At 44.8% G+C, this 13,455-nt stretch overlaps 1 protein-coding gene across 12 annotated transcripts in view; it reads right to left on the bottom strand.

The window, feature by feature from the left end:
- The window catches only part of ENOX1 (ecto-NOX disulfide-thiol exchanger 1), a 609,533-nt gene that overhangs the window by 130,733 nt on the left and 465,345 nt on the right, over positions 1 to 13,455 (bottom strand). For all 12 annotated transcript variants that reach the window (XM_049701217.1, XM_049701216.1, XM_049701215.1 and 9 more), the window contains one exon: positions 8,123 to 8,335. In XM_049701217.1, coding sequence (XP_049557174.1) covers positions 8,123 to 8,335 — 213 coding nt within the window. The remainder of the gene's footprint in view (positions 1 to 8,122; positions 8,336 to 13,455) is intronic.

Raw genomic sequence — 13,455 nt, forward strand, 5'->3', positions numbered from 1 at the left:
ATGTTCTCTCACGTTGTCTGTGGCTACTCTGTCATGAGTCTCCCTGGACAGTGTTCTTTTGTTTGAGCACAAATACTAATCAGTACTTCTTTTTCAGTTGCACAGAGAGTCAAGAACACGTCGTATCTGCCTTCAAGAAACTTAAAACTTACAGTACTGCCCGGAGGTTTAACCTCCACAGCCAGGCAGAGTCCGGACGGGCACGGAGAGTGTCCTCTGATCCTCTGTTCTATGATCAGCTCCGGACTTACTGACATCCCGGCAGGTACTTGTTGTGTGCAGACATTCAGAGATGTTCAAGGGTCGAAGTTGTTGATACGATAAGGACAGCCGAATTTTCAGAGTGGGAAGAGAACCTAGGGGACTGTCTGGTCAAACCCTTTCATCGCAGAGGTGAGAAAACGAAGACTTAAGGAGCTTCAAGGCCTTTCCTAAAGTCACCTGGCTAATTTATGGTCAAGCTGGGCTCACAACTCTCCACTGTCGGCTTTTTTCGAGATCTAAGATGAGGTTGATGCCACTTCCTATCATAAATGCACAAAACAAATCTGCATGATAGTTCTAACCTTCCCAATCTCCAGGTTAAAATAACATCAATGACAGTGCTCTAGTGCTACTTCTGCAAAATTCTCAACTAAAGCATATTCTATGTATTTCACTTTTAAGGAGAATGGTATATCAGATCAAAGCCAGTTAGGATCACGGTTTACCCCCCAAACCAACATTTAGAATGTGTTTCACATTTATTAGGTTCCAGCCCAATTTCCAATACTACTTTCATTTCCACCTGTGACACGGGATCAACAACCCATATTTGTATACTGAGGTGCTTACAAGAACGTTGCCTGAAAGTGGGGCAGGGAGGCGGGGGAAGAGAACAGCAAATGGTCTCTGTCTCTGCTTAGCCTAAAATCTTGCTGGAGGAAAAAACCAAAACCCCAAACCTGATGCTTAAAAGAATAATCAAATGCCCAAGTAGACAGTACCGACAAGCGCTACAGAAGGGAGGAGAAAGGGAGGTGGTTATGCGTAGGACAGACAGAAAAGATTCATGGAGGAGGTGTGATAGGAGCTTCGGTTCTGGCCTGGGGAGGAGGGGAAATGCTTCAGACAAGGGATGGGGAGGAAGTACGAGTGTGGAGCGGGGATAGAGGGTCGTGCTAGAGGCAAAGACTTTGTTTTCTGACCAGGTAGCAGCTCTTATATTCAGTGTGATGTCAGCACACTTCTTCACACCCACCTGTAAACTATAAACGTATACTTATCCTCCTCTGATCCTTTTCATTAACACAACGCACACAGAGAAAGAGAACTGTCCAAGGAGCCAGGAGTCCTGGGTTCTAATCTGCCCATAAATTGCTAAATGACAGGGGCCTATCAGGGCTGCTCTTGGAAACTCAGTTTCCTCCTCTATAAAATGCGGGGGCGGGCTTCCCTGGTGGCACAGTGGTTGAGAGTCCGCCTGCCAATGCAGGGGACACGGGTTCGTGCCCCGGTCCAGGAAGATCCCACATGCCGCGGAGCGGCTGGGCCCGTGAGCCATGGCCGCTGAGCCTGCGCGTCCCGAGCCTGTGCTCCGCAACGGGAGAGGCCACAACAGTGAGAGGCCCACTTACCGCAAAAAAAAAAAAAAAAAATGAGGGGGCTTGGGCCAATAAGGGTCTGAGGTCCCCTCCAGCTCTGACACTCAACAATTTCTAGTTTTCCATCCTGCCAATACTTATGGCACATAATCTTTTTTTTTTTTTTTTTTTTTTGCGGTACGCGGGCCTCTCACTGCTGTGGCCTCTCCCGTTGCGGAGCACAGGCTCCGGACGCGCAGGCTCAGCGGCCATGGCTCACGGGCCTAGCTGCTCCGCGGCATGTGGGATCTTCCCGGACCGGAGCACGAACCTGTGTCCCCTGCATCGGCAGGCGGACTCTCAACCACTGCGCCACCAGGAAAGCCCCACATAATCTTAAATTAATATTACTAAGTCCTTCTCCATCACCTTCTGCTTCCCGTTTGCCTTTTCCCCACTTTGCTCCCTTCCCTCTCTCCTCTCTTACCAGGAAGTGTGCTGGGAAATTACCAGAGTGGGACGATCATGGAGTGTTTAAATTTTCATCAGATGTGTGTGTGTTGTAACAAGGCATGGACAATTGATCAACCTGGCATGCACATTAATAATTGAGTGTTGTGGAACATGTTTCCTCAACTTTATAAACAGCTCTTCTCTGAGCTTTGAAATGACAAGCTTTGCTCATAACTGAAAACCTGAATGTGGGCAGGCCTATGGGGAGTTCCTCTGACGTATAAATGTTTAAAAAGCAGGGAAGATCAAAACCTGAAAGTCTCTCAGTTGGGAAACTTGGGGGAGTTTCTGCCCAACGGATAGGCTGAGAGGTGACATAAAGATGAGATAAGGATGATATGAGAATAAAATGACATAAGGATGAGATGATTCACCTGTACTGAACTTTTTTTTCCTTTCTTTATATATAGTGAATGAGATCTATCCAGCTGGCCCAGGAAGGAAGGGAAAGCCCTAGGTGCCCCACCAGTTTAAAGGATGCTCTCATCTAACATCTTTGAAAACTGCACATCCATTGTCACAGGTGAAAAACGATCCAAAGTAGAAGTGAATGGATGCCATACTTCCCAAACTCTTGGTTGGGTTTAGTTGCTGCCCTTTGACATTTTATGCCAAGGCTCAGATGGAAACAATGCCTATTTGATTATATTTACATAGCCCATCCTGGGGTGAAGGCCAGAGATAGGAAGAAGGTTAGAACTTCAACAAATGTTGGCAGAACTGAACACCAACAAAGCTAGAAGGTAACTGCTGGCCTTTGATGTAGACCTTGAAATAAATCTCAACCTTTAAATTATTCATGGCTCTTGGGTTTTTTTTCCCTTTGAACACATGCTATTTGTTCAAATATGAAAGCAAGGCTAAGCAAGGCAAGGAGATATGTGCATTTAATCCATTTTAATGGACTAACATGCACTGGAATTTCCCTTCTCCTGGTCAACCAGTTGGCTATTTCCAACAAAATCTATATAGGGACCCACATTTTTACTGCGCTTGGAGCTTTGTAATGTACCGGAATTCGCCTGGAAGTTGTTCCGTGGGCCCTCTCTTCAGGACACCAGGCCAGCCCCACTTGCTGTAATCTGTAATAAACTAGTTCAACAATAGACCTGCTTCCAAACCGCCTACGAACGACTCCCTGAAACTTGACTTTCTAATGGAGAGGCTGCCATGGAATTCTAGGAGCGTAACATTGACATTGTGGCGATCTTTTATGTGGGAGGGAGTAACTGTCAAATAACCAGGAAATTTCCAGCCACTCTGGAGAAGGAGAGCTGAGATGTCATTCCCGAATCCCAGTGCTTTACAATCCTAACCTAATTCTAAAAGACAAAGCCAAATGGGATTCCTGTGGTGTTTGCCAGAAATATGAAAGCTCATAAGTGGGGGGATGACTGGTTCTACTTTTGGAAAATACGGCAAGTACGTTGACTGCCGTGGACTTCCGCAGCTATTATTTTAGAGGTAGCTCCGTGTATGGACACCAAACTCACCCTGAAGCCATCTGGGGAAGCAGAAAATGCGGTGGAGATGAACGAACATAACTCCACCAGACATGACGTGAGATATATTTCAAAATTCAAAGGATGAGGAAATGTACACACACCTACCAGGCTAGTCAGGCTACTGCTAATATTTTTATGGTGAATTTCACATTAGAATTTGGTTCCCCTTTGCATCTGGGGAATTGTCGTCTTTGTAAAAGCACATAAAAACGAATGGAAACTTCTGCGATGGCTCAGTGAGCTCTGCAATGCTCCCGTTCTACGTCACAGGCTTAACTCCAGCTGAGGCTCACACTGAAAGTACCTGCCATCTGCAAGTCCTCCTGAAGGGTCCCGGCTACTGAGGACTCACACGAGGGCCCCTCAGGCCCTCTGTGGCTGGGGCGCGCACCCCTTGCACAGCTCTGGGGGCTGGCAAGTTCAGCTGGGGTTTTCACAATCCCTGTTGGTATCTGCTGGCTGCTGAAATACTTCCCAGAATCAAATTACAGGGTTAGGCGGGGGCGGGGGGCGGGGAGTCTCTCAAACAGTAATAGGGAGATGGGGAAGGTACAGGTTGTCAGACAGTGACAACTGGGGAGATGTCAACATGAACTTCTGTGTTTATTCTTCTACCCCAACTCTCCTAACATCCTCTAGCCTGTTACCAAGTGTCTGGTAAAATACAGCAGTTTCCAACAAGAGCACAGCTGGTGAGCTCTTTCTTCAACTTGTTCGATTACACATGCAAGGTGAAACTCCGTTACCCACAGACAGTGCTAACACCGATGCCAAACTGTTCTACAAGGTTCCTGGAAACTTCTGAGCTTACTGTTTCAGCCTTCCTTCCTGCCTTCCTTCCAACGTACTCATTCATTCACTCACTCATCCACCAGATATTTGTTGCGTATTTCCATGTTCCAGGCGCTTGATACATATCGATGACTAGGAGAGTCGTGTCCTTTCCTTTGTGACATTTATTATAATGAACCAAAACCAGAGAATTCATTAAGTCATACCCATTTGGAGAAGCGCCCTGAGGAACCTGACGAGATGCAGGAATGGGGAGCCTGCTGGGAGAGGATGGATCAGGAAGGCCTCTCTGAAAGGGTGGCCTTACAGCCAAGACCTAAAGGATGAGAGGGATGGAAGCATGCAGAGCACAGGGAAGAGCACAGCAGACAGAGGGAACAGATATGCAAAGGCTCGGAGGTGGGAGGTAGCTTTAACGGGCTCGGCAGGAAAAAGGCCAGTGGAGATGAGGCCTCATGAGGTGAGGGAGAGCTGACGTTGAAGAGGCAAGTATGGAGAGCTTGAGGCCCGGGAGGATGAATGTTATTGTAAGTGCAGTGGGAATCTACTCAAGGGATTTAAGTGGGGAAGACGTGCTCTGACTTATGTCAGACAATGTGTGAAAAATAGATTGAGCTGGAGGAAAGGTGGAAAGGGAGGAAGTACACATGGCAGAAACTGCAAAATGTCTCTCTGTAGCCATTCTCCCCTCCTTCCTAACTCGGAGAACTCCAGTTTTATTGTGGAGAGCAATGGGCCCAGTCAAAAAAGTATATTTCCCATTTTCCAGGTACCTCGGCATGGCCACGTGTAATAATTCTGCACAACAAGACATAAATTGAAGCCTACTGAGGATCTTTGGGCAAATTTGCTTTCCTGCTCTAAAGGTGCAACCCCTTCCTCTTCCTTTCTTCCTCTCCTTTTTCTTATGTGATTCCAGCTTGTAAAAACAAGCTGTGATGGCAGGAGCAACAGCAGCCCTCTTAGACAACTATCTAAGAAGGTTAATATTGATAGTATCACAGAAACCTCAGGCCTGACAGCCTTAAACCAATGAATCAGTGCCAACAAATCTGGGTTTCACTGGGTATAAAGAAAATGCTCCATTTGTTAAGATAAAGTTTGCTTGGGTTTTCTATTACTTACAAGTGGACACCATATTTAACTGACATAACAGGCTCTTATCATCGTTCAGGCAGCCTGCACTTGAATGGTGGCAGTGAAAATGAATAAAAGTGGGTCAATTTTGAATGTTGAAACAATGGGATTTCCTGCTGTCCTACATGTGGGCTTTGGTGGTGGGGGATGGTGGGTGTGAAAATTACTTACAGGATTTTGGTCTGCGAATTTATTAAAATGGGAAGGAAAAAACCAAAGAAGGACAGGTTTGAAGGCTAAAAGCAAGAATTTAAATTTTGATGTTTTACAGGTGAGGTACCTTAGTGTTATCTATGATAGTAATCTCCATTCTTGCGGTTTCCATGAGGTGGGATCTTCCTGCAAAATTCCTGGCCCTGCTCTAGCCCTTCATTCTCTTCTTTTTCAGGGAGCAAGTGAACCAGCCTGCCTGTACAGGGTCCAGTGGGCCCTTGAACAACGCAGGTTTGAACTGTGCAGGTCCATTTATGTATACTACCATACTGCATCATCCATGCTTGGTTGAATCTGCGGATATGGAACTGGGGACAGGGAGGGCCGACTGTAAAGTTATACTCAGATTCTTCATCCTGCAGAGGGTCCAAGCCCCTAACCCCTGTGCGATGTTCGAGGGTCACCTGTACTCATTCCCGCCTGCTTCTCCACGTGTGATGTGGTACATACGGATACAGGCTCCACAGGAAGAAGCCTGTGGTCCTCGGAGCTGCCTGTGGCTGGATGCTCAACCCCCAGGTCCAGCATCAGGAAGCCCGTCATCGCTGCAGATCTCAACCCCATTATCCAGTTCAGCTTTTATCAGGAGTAAAACACTGACGTTTGTATCCCCACGTGCTGGACTTCTTTGTCTATCTCTCGGTGGTCTTACACTTAGGTTGGCTTCTACCTGTATAACATTAGACACATCCCATTCTTTCAGCCGCATGATGGGGGGCTTGTTTTTAACAAGTGCTTCTTTCAACGGGTATCGTAAGAAAAAAACCAAAATCCCTCTCCTATTCTAATGTGTGGCTGCCTTCCCATCTTCCTTGTGAGAGTCAAGGATTGAGTCTTCCCTGCCCAGTGGGATTGTACACCGCACAGGAATAAGGATTTATTTCAAACTGATGCTAGTGAGCAAAAGGTAATCAGTGATCATTCTACTGTTCAGGCAGTTGGCTTCTTGCCATAACTTTGCAGGAACTGTATTATTAGAATGGTGTGGGCTTTCCCTCTCTCCCTCTTCTCTGCTACCAATCCACCCTACCCCACCTACTAATCAATTCTCTGCTTCCCTCCTTTAAAAGGTGGTCTGGGTGTTAGTGGACTTTAGCCTAGCCCTAGTAACCCCAACTTCAGAACTGCTGGGCATACACAGTCGGGTAAAAGGTCATTGCTCGCCACCAGGGAATCTAGGTAAGGTGGTCTGACAGTAGTCTCTATGAGATACAGCAGTTCCGTTTTTCCTTTTTTTTCTCTACAAAGACAGGGTGTCCCAGGTTGGTCTCATACTGGATATTTGGTCACTTATCAGAGTTTATGTTTGGGAGTTTCCTCACGTGACATTTTACACTGTGGCAAAAATGGTCTTTTGACAACAAAGTCATATAAAACACGTTTACAGTTAAGATGCTGGTTTTTCATCCCCTCCTCTCTTTCCATTCTAATGGATACATTATGGCTGGGGTTTACACTGATGAAAGAGGTGATGGGCGTTTTGGCACATGATGTCATTGAAAATAATACGTATTCTCAGAATGAATATGTAAATTGCATATGTTGCCATCCCGCGCGGGGTCCTGCACCTGGTGTGGAATGGAGCGCGGCACCGTTACAAGTGTCATTTAATAGCTTTTACCAAGCAAGGGGCACATGAGCAGCTGTGAGGCGTGATGCCACTGTGACATTAACTACAGACGCAGAGTGCCCGGAAAAAAATATATGTCCTTTGTTTTGAATAGAGCCCTGGGTAATTTCCCTAACTATTGTTCTATGAGAAAAAGCCCCGTTTACTCCCTCTCATCAATTTAGGATCTGGACGTGAAAAATCACCGGCATCCAGTGGTTCAGGCAATTTGCTTTCCAAATGAAAAAAAGGACAAAAAATAATACTGCAGAAAAATCTCTACTCCTGAGTTGCCTGTGTTGACAGCCAAGGCTCACCTCAAATAAAGGATCCTGAGGAGGAGTCTTCCTGACCTTCTTTCTAAACAGAGCCCAAGGACAATGCGTGACAGTGTATTCAGGGGCTGCTTCTACGCTCAGCACGGGGAGGATGTGCGGGTCTGGGTGTAGAGCCCGCAGGTGAGGGTGGCCACCCTGCAGGGGCGGTGTGAACTGCAGTGGGTCCAGCAGGCACCGAAGCAGTGTCTGTCTGCCCCGCCCTGGGGGCCAGGCGGGTGTTCTGAGGAAAAGCTACAGAAATGCTGCTCACCTTGAGAAGTAAGCTCTCAGGGCGGGGTCCGTGTTCCTCCAAGTTGCCACAGGACATGAAATTGGTTATGAGGTTTTGCCATTCGATATGGAGTAAGATGGGAAATTATGGGACTACTTACCCCCAAATGAAAAAAAAAAAAAGAGTACATAAGAAAAGGCAACGTCGTGACAAAAGAGATGGCCCCCCAAAATCTTACTTACATTGAGTGAGGATCCCGGTTAAGGCATTTTTGAAATTCTCCTTGGCCTCCTCCATCTCCTGCTCATGGGTGGCTTTCTCGTTCATCAGCCGGCGGACATGGCTGTTGGCCGACTGCACCATGGAATAGAACTGGTTTGCGGACCGCCGGTTTACTTCCCCTCGCTCAATCCAGGACAGCAGCACTGTGATGGCCTCTGAAAACTTGCTATCATCTGGAAGTGCAAAACCACCAAGTCCAAATCACGCCCAGGAAAGATTTTGGTTTTCACTTTGGTTCCTCTCTAAAGGCAAAGCACGGTCCATCCTAATGGATATGTTTTCAGAACTCGACCTTGTGAGCTTTCCTGTGACTAATGGCTCCATCATCACTTAGCTTGTCTTCCCACATCTAGCTCCACGGCACTGCGCAACCACCCAAGAAACAAAGGGGTGGTTCACCCTCTCAATGAGCTCAGTTTTAGAAGACCTGTTCTGGGCATCCTTTGAAATACGGTACAACTGCACTCTTCCACCAAACCCAGATTTCTCCTTCTTAAGACGGGCTCGAAAAACTGTTATTCACCTATTTGGCCTCCAGTTGATTTCTTTATTCTTTCACCAGAAATAGCATACAGTGATACAAGTTTTCTGACTTAGAATCTGCTGAGTTATTGTCAAGATGTGGATGACAGATTAAATTACTTTTAAAAGTGGTTGTGATGTGAGATATTGTTCCCAAGGTGGTAGTAGGAATAGGTCAATTCTTATACAACTGCAGTTCAAAACTAATTTCACTTCAGGTTTAATAGAACATATTTGATTAGGCGGAAAAGTAGAATATTTCCTTGTTTTCAACAAAAGAGGACCTGTTCCGGGGTGGTCAGTGTTTGCCTTGGAAGGCTACTGGAAACCCATTTGAACTTGGTTTGAGGGGTGTGTTGATGGGGGGAGGGGATGGGAGGTTCTACCTGTAAATAAGTGATAAAGTTTATTTCAAAGAAACCAATATACTTGCCCGTTCGCAAATAGTTACTGGAACAGATCTGTGTTTTACGACTGACTTGGAGGTGGAGAAGAAGCAAGTTTGAAGGAGATTAAGTTAACTGGAAGTGGAAGCTGTATGTCAGTTATTACAACGTTAATTGATCCCATTGCTGAAGGCTCACTGCGTATTTTCCAGACACACTTGAGGAGACGAGCCTTTCATCCCTATTTTTTACCCCAAAAAAGATGTGATTTAAGAGAAATATCCTAGAAACTAACACAACATTGTAAATTAACTATACTTCAATAAAAATTTTTAAAAAAAGCCTACATTTTCCAAGTAAACTGAGTAGAATCTGAGTTCTAAAACTAAGAAGCAAAATTAGACTAAAAGATTCAGATGCTTCTCACGCATTTGACAAATGCTAAGTGACTACCATGTTCCCTCTACTAGAGGGACAGCAGAGACATCCTTATACACTGTATGTGTCTATTCCATTGTTTATATATTATTACATCTTGTGTGCATACGTACACACACACACACACACATACACACTCTAGATGAACAGACAGAGGGTGGTTCACATTTAGTAAAGGAATTTTATTTTATTTTATTTTACTCACCAGAGGTTTTACAATCAACCACCGCTGTTAGTATTTTACACACCATACAAAGCCTGCATTCACGGAGTGCTTTGTGAATCTGGCGGAGCGCTGTGGGAACACCGTGAGTACCTTTTCTCCCAGAGGCCCCCTTTCAGACCAGGGCACTTCACTGCTGTGGCTGCTTCCTGCCCAGGAGGTAGGTGCACTGAGTGAAGGCAGGGTCGCTTGACCCAGCGCCCGTGGATTCTCCAGGATGGAAATCTTGCTGTTGATGGGCCACCGTCCCGGGCCCTCTCCCGCCTGGGTGGTGCCAGTCTGGGCTTGGGGATCAAAGCTTTGCTCCTGGGCAAACCTGCCCCTTCTGCCCTCACGCTTTGATCCGAGGAGATAAGTGGCCTGGGGAAGGCCCACAGGGCGGCCCGCACGTGAAAGACTCAAGTTTCCTTGCCAATTTCAACCAACCCGCAATTGAGCGCGCACTTGTTCAGCATCACAGCTGGTTTGCACAGTTTTGTTAACTCTGGAATTTCAGTCTGAGTTCAACCCTCAGCGAACTCCAGCTGCACGGGGTTCTTATTTCATGGACCAGAGCGGCTTGTATAAGATAGAATCCATCACACAACTTAACACTGCGTTCAACCCGTGGAGAGGCCCATAATTCAGCATTATGCTTGTGGGAGCCCCACTGCGACCCTTACAGTCAGAATAAATTCTGCCTCTCCCTCTCTCTGTGTCTCTGCAGATATGTGTTAGGAGAATGGGCCTCCGAAAAGACAGCAGAAATCAACCTAATGCTTATAAGAAATCTTTTCTTTTTTTTCTCCCCCTCTTAAAAAATAACAACAACAGAAAAGAGAACTCTGACTTCATGAACCATATTTCCCCCTTGCTGTGACTTGCATCTCGATGTAACATAGAGAAAAATCCTAGACGTTTTCATTATGGGGCTTCCAAGGAGAGAGAGAGCGAGCAACGGGGTCCCATCTTTCTTTCACCCTCGCAGGGGCGCAGTTTTTTCTTCTCTTGCTTGTGGTTACGCAGTTCATAAATACCCTAATTTACTGTCAGGAAGAACACGCTTACATTTGAAAAATGCATGTTTCCTTGAATGACCTAAGAGCCAATTTTTATCGTTCTTCACTCTTAGACCTAAAGCATAAGTTCACGAGATCAGAGCTAATTGATAGTTTTCAGAAAGAGAGACAGCAATTTTAGGATTAAGCAACTGAAAATACACAGCTGAAAAAGTAAGTAGGCAAGAGACTTTCTAACATTGTAACAAGTAATAGTAGGCAGAATTCCATTTTCTCAGTATATATGAATAAAATAAAATATACATGATATACTGTATATATCTCATATATACATATATATATGGCTTAGTACATGGTTTTGAAAACTCCCAATTTCATCCTCGTTTCTGAACTTTCTGAGGCGGGCTGGTGGATGACTGATGTACTGACGTTCAAATTAACTGTGAAAACATTAGCTAACGAATGACTGGTTAAGTCTAGTCGATGTCTGTTGCCATGTAAGACGTGACTTTATATTAAATGAAGACGAAGCCAGCAGCTCCCCCTGAACGGCTAAAGGAGGGTGTTGGGAGCGGTCATTTTCAATACCCAAATGAAAATTCAATTCTGGATTCAGGGGAAAGATCACAGAGAAAACAGAAAACAATATAAACTAATTTAAACAGGATTTAGATTGCGGCACTCTTAAAGCTATTCATGCGGAAATAAATTAACACGGCTCATAAAAATCACATCAAAGACGCACTTATAAAAATTCCAAATACTTTCTGTGAACATGCGTGGGTTCAACTCTGATCATGGGTGCCCTTCAGAAACTAGAATGTGCAGACATGCCTTCTCCACACAAAGAATTGGGAAAATTGGCATATTTTGGAGTGACTATGGACCATTTGCTCATTAAAAATTGCTCAATGTTTTCTAATCAGCGTCTTTACAATGTCACACCTGGGCTACTGCAACTGTTTGCTCCATGGCCTCCCTTGAGCTGCAGTTTCCCCTTCAATCCGTTCGCCATTCCTTTGTCACACTCCTCTTTGTTAAGGACCATGGCCTTGTCTCCCTGCTTTAGCATGTACTGTGCACTCATCCTAGGGGCCCCGGAACTCCTGGTCTACCCGGCTAACTGTTAATGCTTCCCTCAAGAGTCAGCCTAAGTGCCTTTCATAAAGGAAGCTTTTCTGCAATCCTAACATGAATTCGGTGTCCCTTTGCTACGTTTCCACAATTCCCTACATATCCTGCTATGAAAACATTAGTCACTCTATACAGTAATCATTGGTTCATGTATCCACTGGCCCTCCAGTTCTGAGGGGTCAACGTGAGAAGAAAACTTCCAAAACGTATTTCAGTCTTCTGCTCACTGAGTTTTTCCCTTCGTAGTTTCTTTCATTATACTCTATTCCTAATAGATCTGCAGTGCATTAGTGCTGGAAAGTTACAGCAAATCCAGTGGTCAAAAGTTGGGAAATACCAGTTGGTAATAAACATTTTAATTTCAGGTTGAAGAGTGTTTTCACATTGTCTACCAGAGATAAATGTTCTCACGGCACTTAAGCTGGCTGGTCCTTTCATCCTCCAGGCCTCCGAGGTTATTACCATAAGCAATGAAAGTTAAGAGAGATATCAGATAATTACACAGAAGCAGAGCTTTCCACAGTAAGCTAATCAGCTTATCCAATGACTTAAAAATCTTTTTGAAAGTTGTTTTTTTTTTTTTTAAATTCTGGAAGGTAATAACCCCTGCATTTAGCTTTGAATTTAGCTTTTTAATTCTGGGAAGGTGATAACCTTTGTATTCAGCTTCGTGAGGACTAAATAATATTATAATGATGATCACACTTCAGTATCTGAATCCATACCCATCTTATTTCATTTCTCGTCACATCGGAATTTGTCAACCTCCCTCCCTATCCCTCTTCTCCACGTTTACTGAGCACGGGGCACGTAGCAGGCATTCTAAAACTTGCACATGGCAACATCCTTGCTAGTCAAAGGCCACAAGCGTGAGCCTCGTTTGGGGGCTTATCAAAAACGTAGCCTCACCCTCCTCAGGCCTCCAGACTCAGAATCTGCATCCTAGTCCAAGCGTTTCATATGCACATTGAAACTGGAGAAGCACTAGAAGAAATCACTCAATAAAAGCCAGGGAAACTGGTGAGGAGCTCACCTAAGTTAAAAGATAATGAAAACCTGAAATGGAAAGTAGCATCTGAGAGAGTGGCGAATACTGAAAGGCTCTGATGTGATTCTCGTGAGCTTTGTGAATCCCTGTCCCCAAACCCTCCACCCCCATTTAAAGAAGAGCTGCTTAAACGTCAGTCATCTTCATCCCAGAAAAAAATGTGAAAAAAAAATGTCAAAGTCTTGGAAATGGGCACAGAGACTGCAGACCCTTTCGATGGAATGCTGGGCTAGAGGATCCTCTCCACCCGCCTCTGGCATTATCTGATTTTCCAGGGATGTGAATCTCTAATTGTTATTGACTAGGCTATTTTACAACTCTTTAGGGACAGAAGACAAATTGTGAAAAGGCATAACAATGCAAATAATTCTTCTCTGTAACAATGTAAATGAATTTTTGTCCAGAAGAAAATATGTCTTTACAAAGCAAACTCTCTTTTGAACCAGTTTTAACATCTTACTCATTCTCTCATTAATTAGTGAGTTAAGTAAAATCACTGATACAGGCTCATTTTGTATTTCTTCTCCCTCTTTGGGTGCACAGG

This window comes from Orcinus orca, chromosome 18 (genome assembly GCF_937001465.1).
Source record: "Orcinus orca chromosome 18, mOrcOrc1.1, whole genome shotgun sequence".
Classification (NCBI taxonomy): domain Eukaryota; kingdom Metazoa; phylum Chordata; class Mammalia; order Artiodactyla; family Delphinidae; genus Orcinus; species Orcinus orca.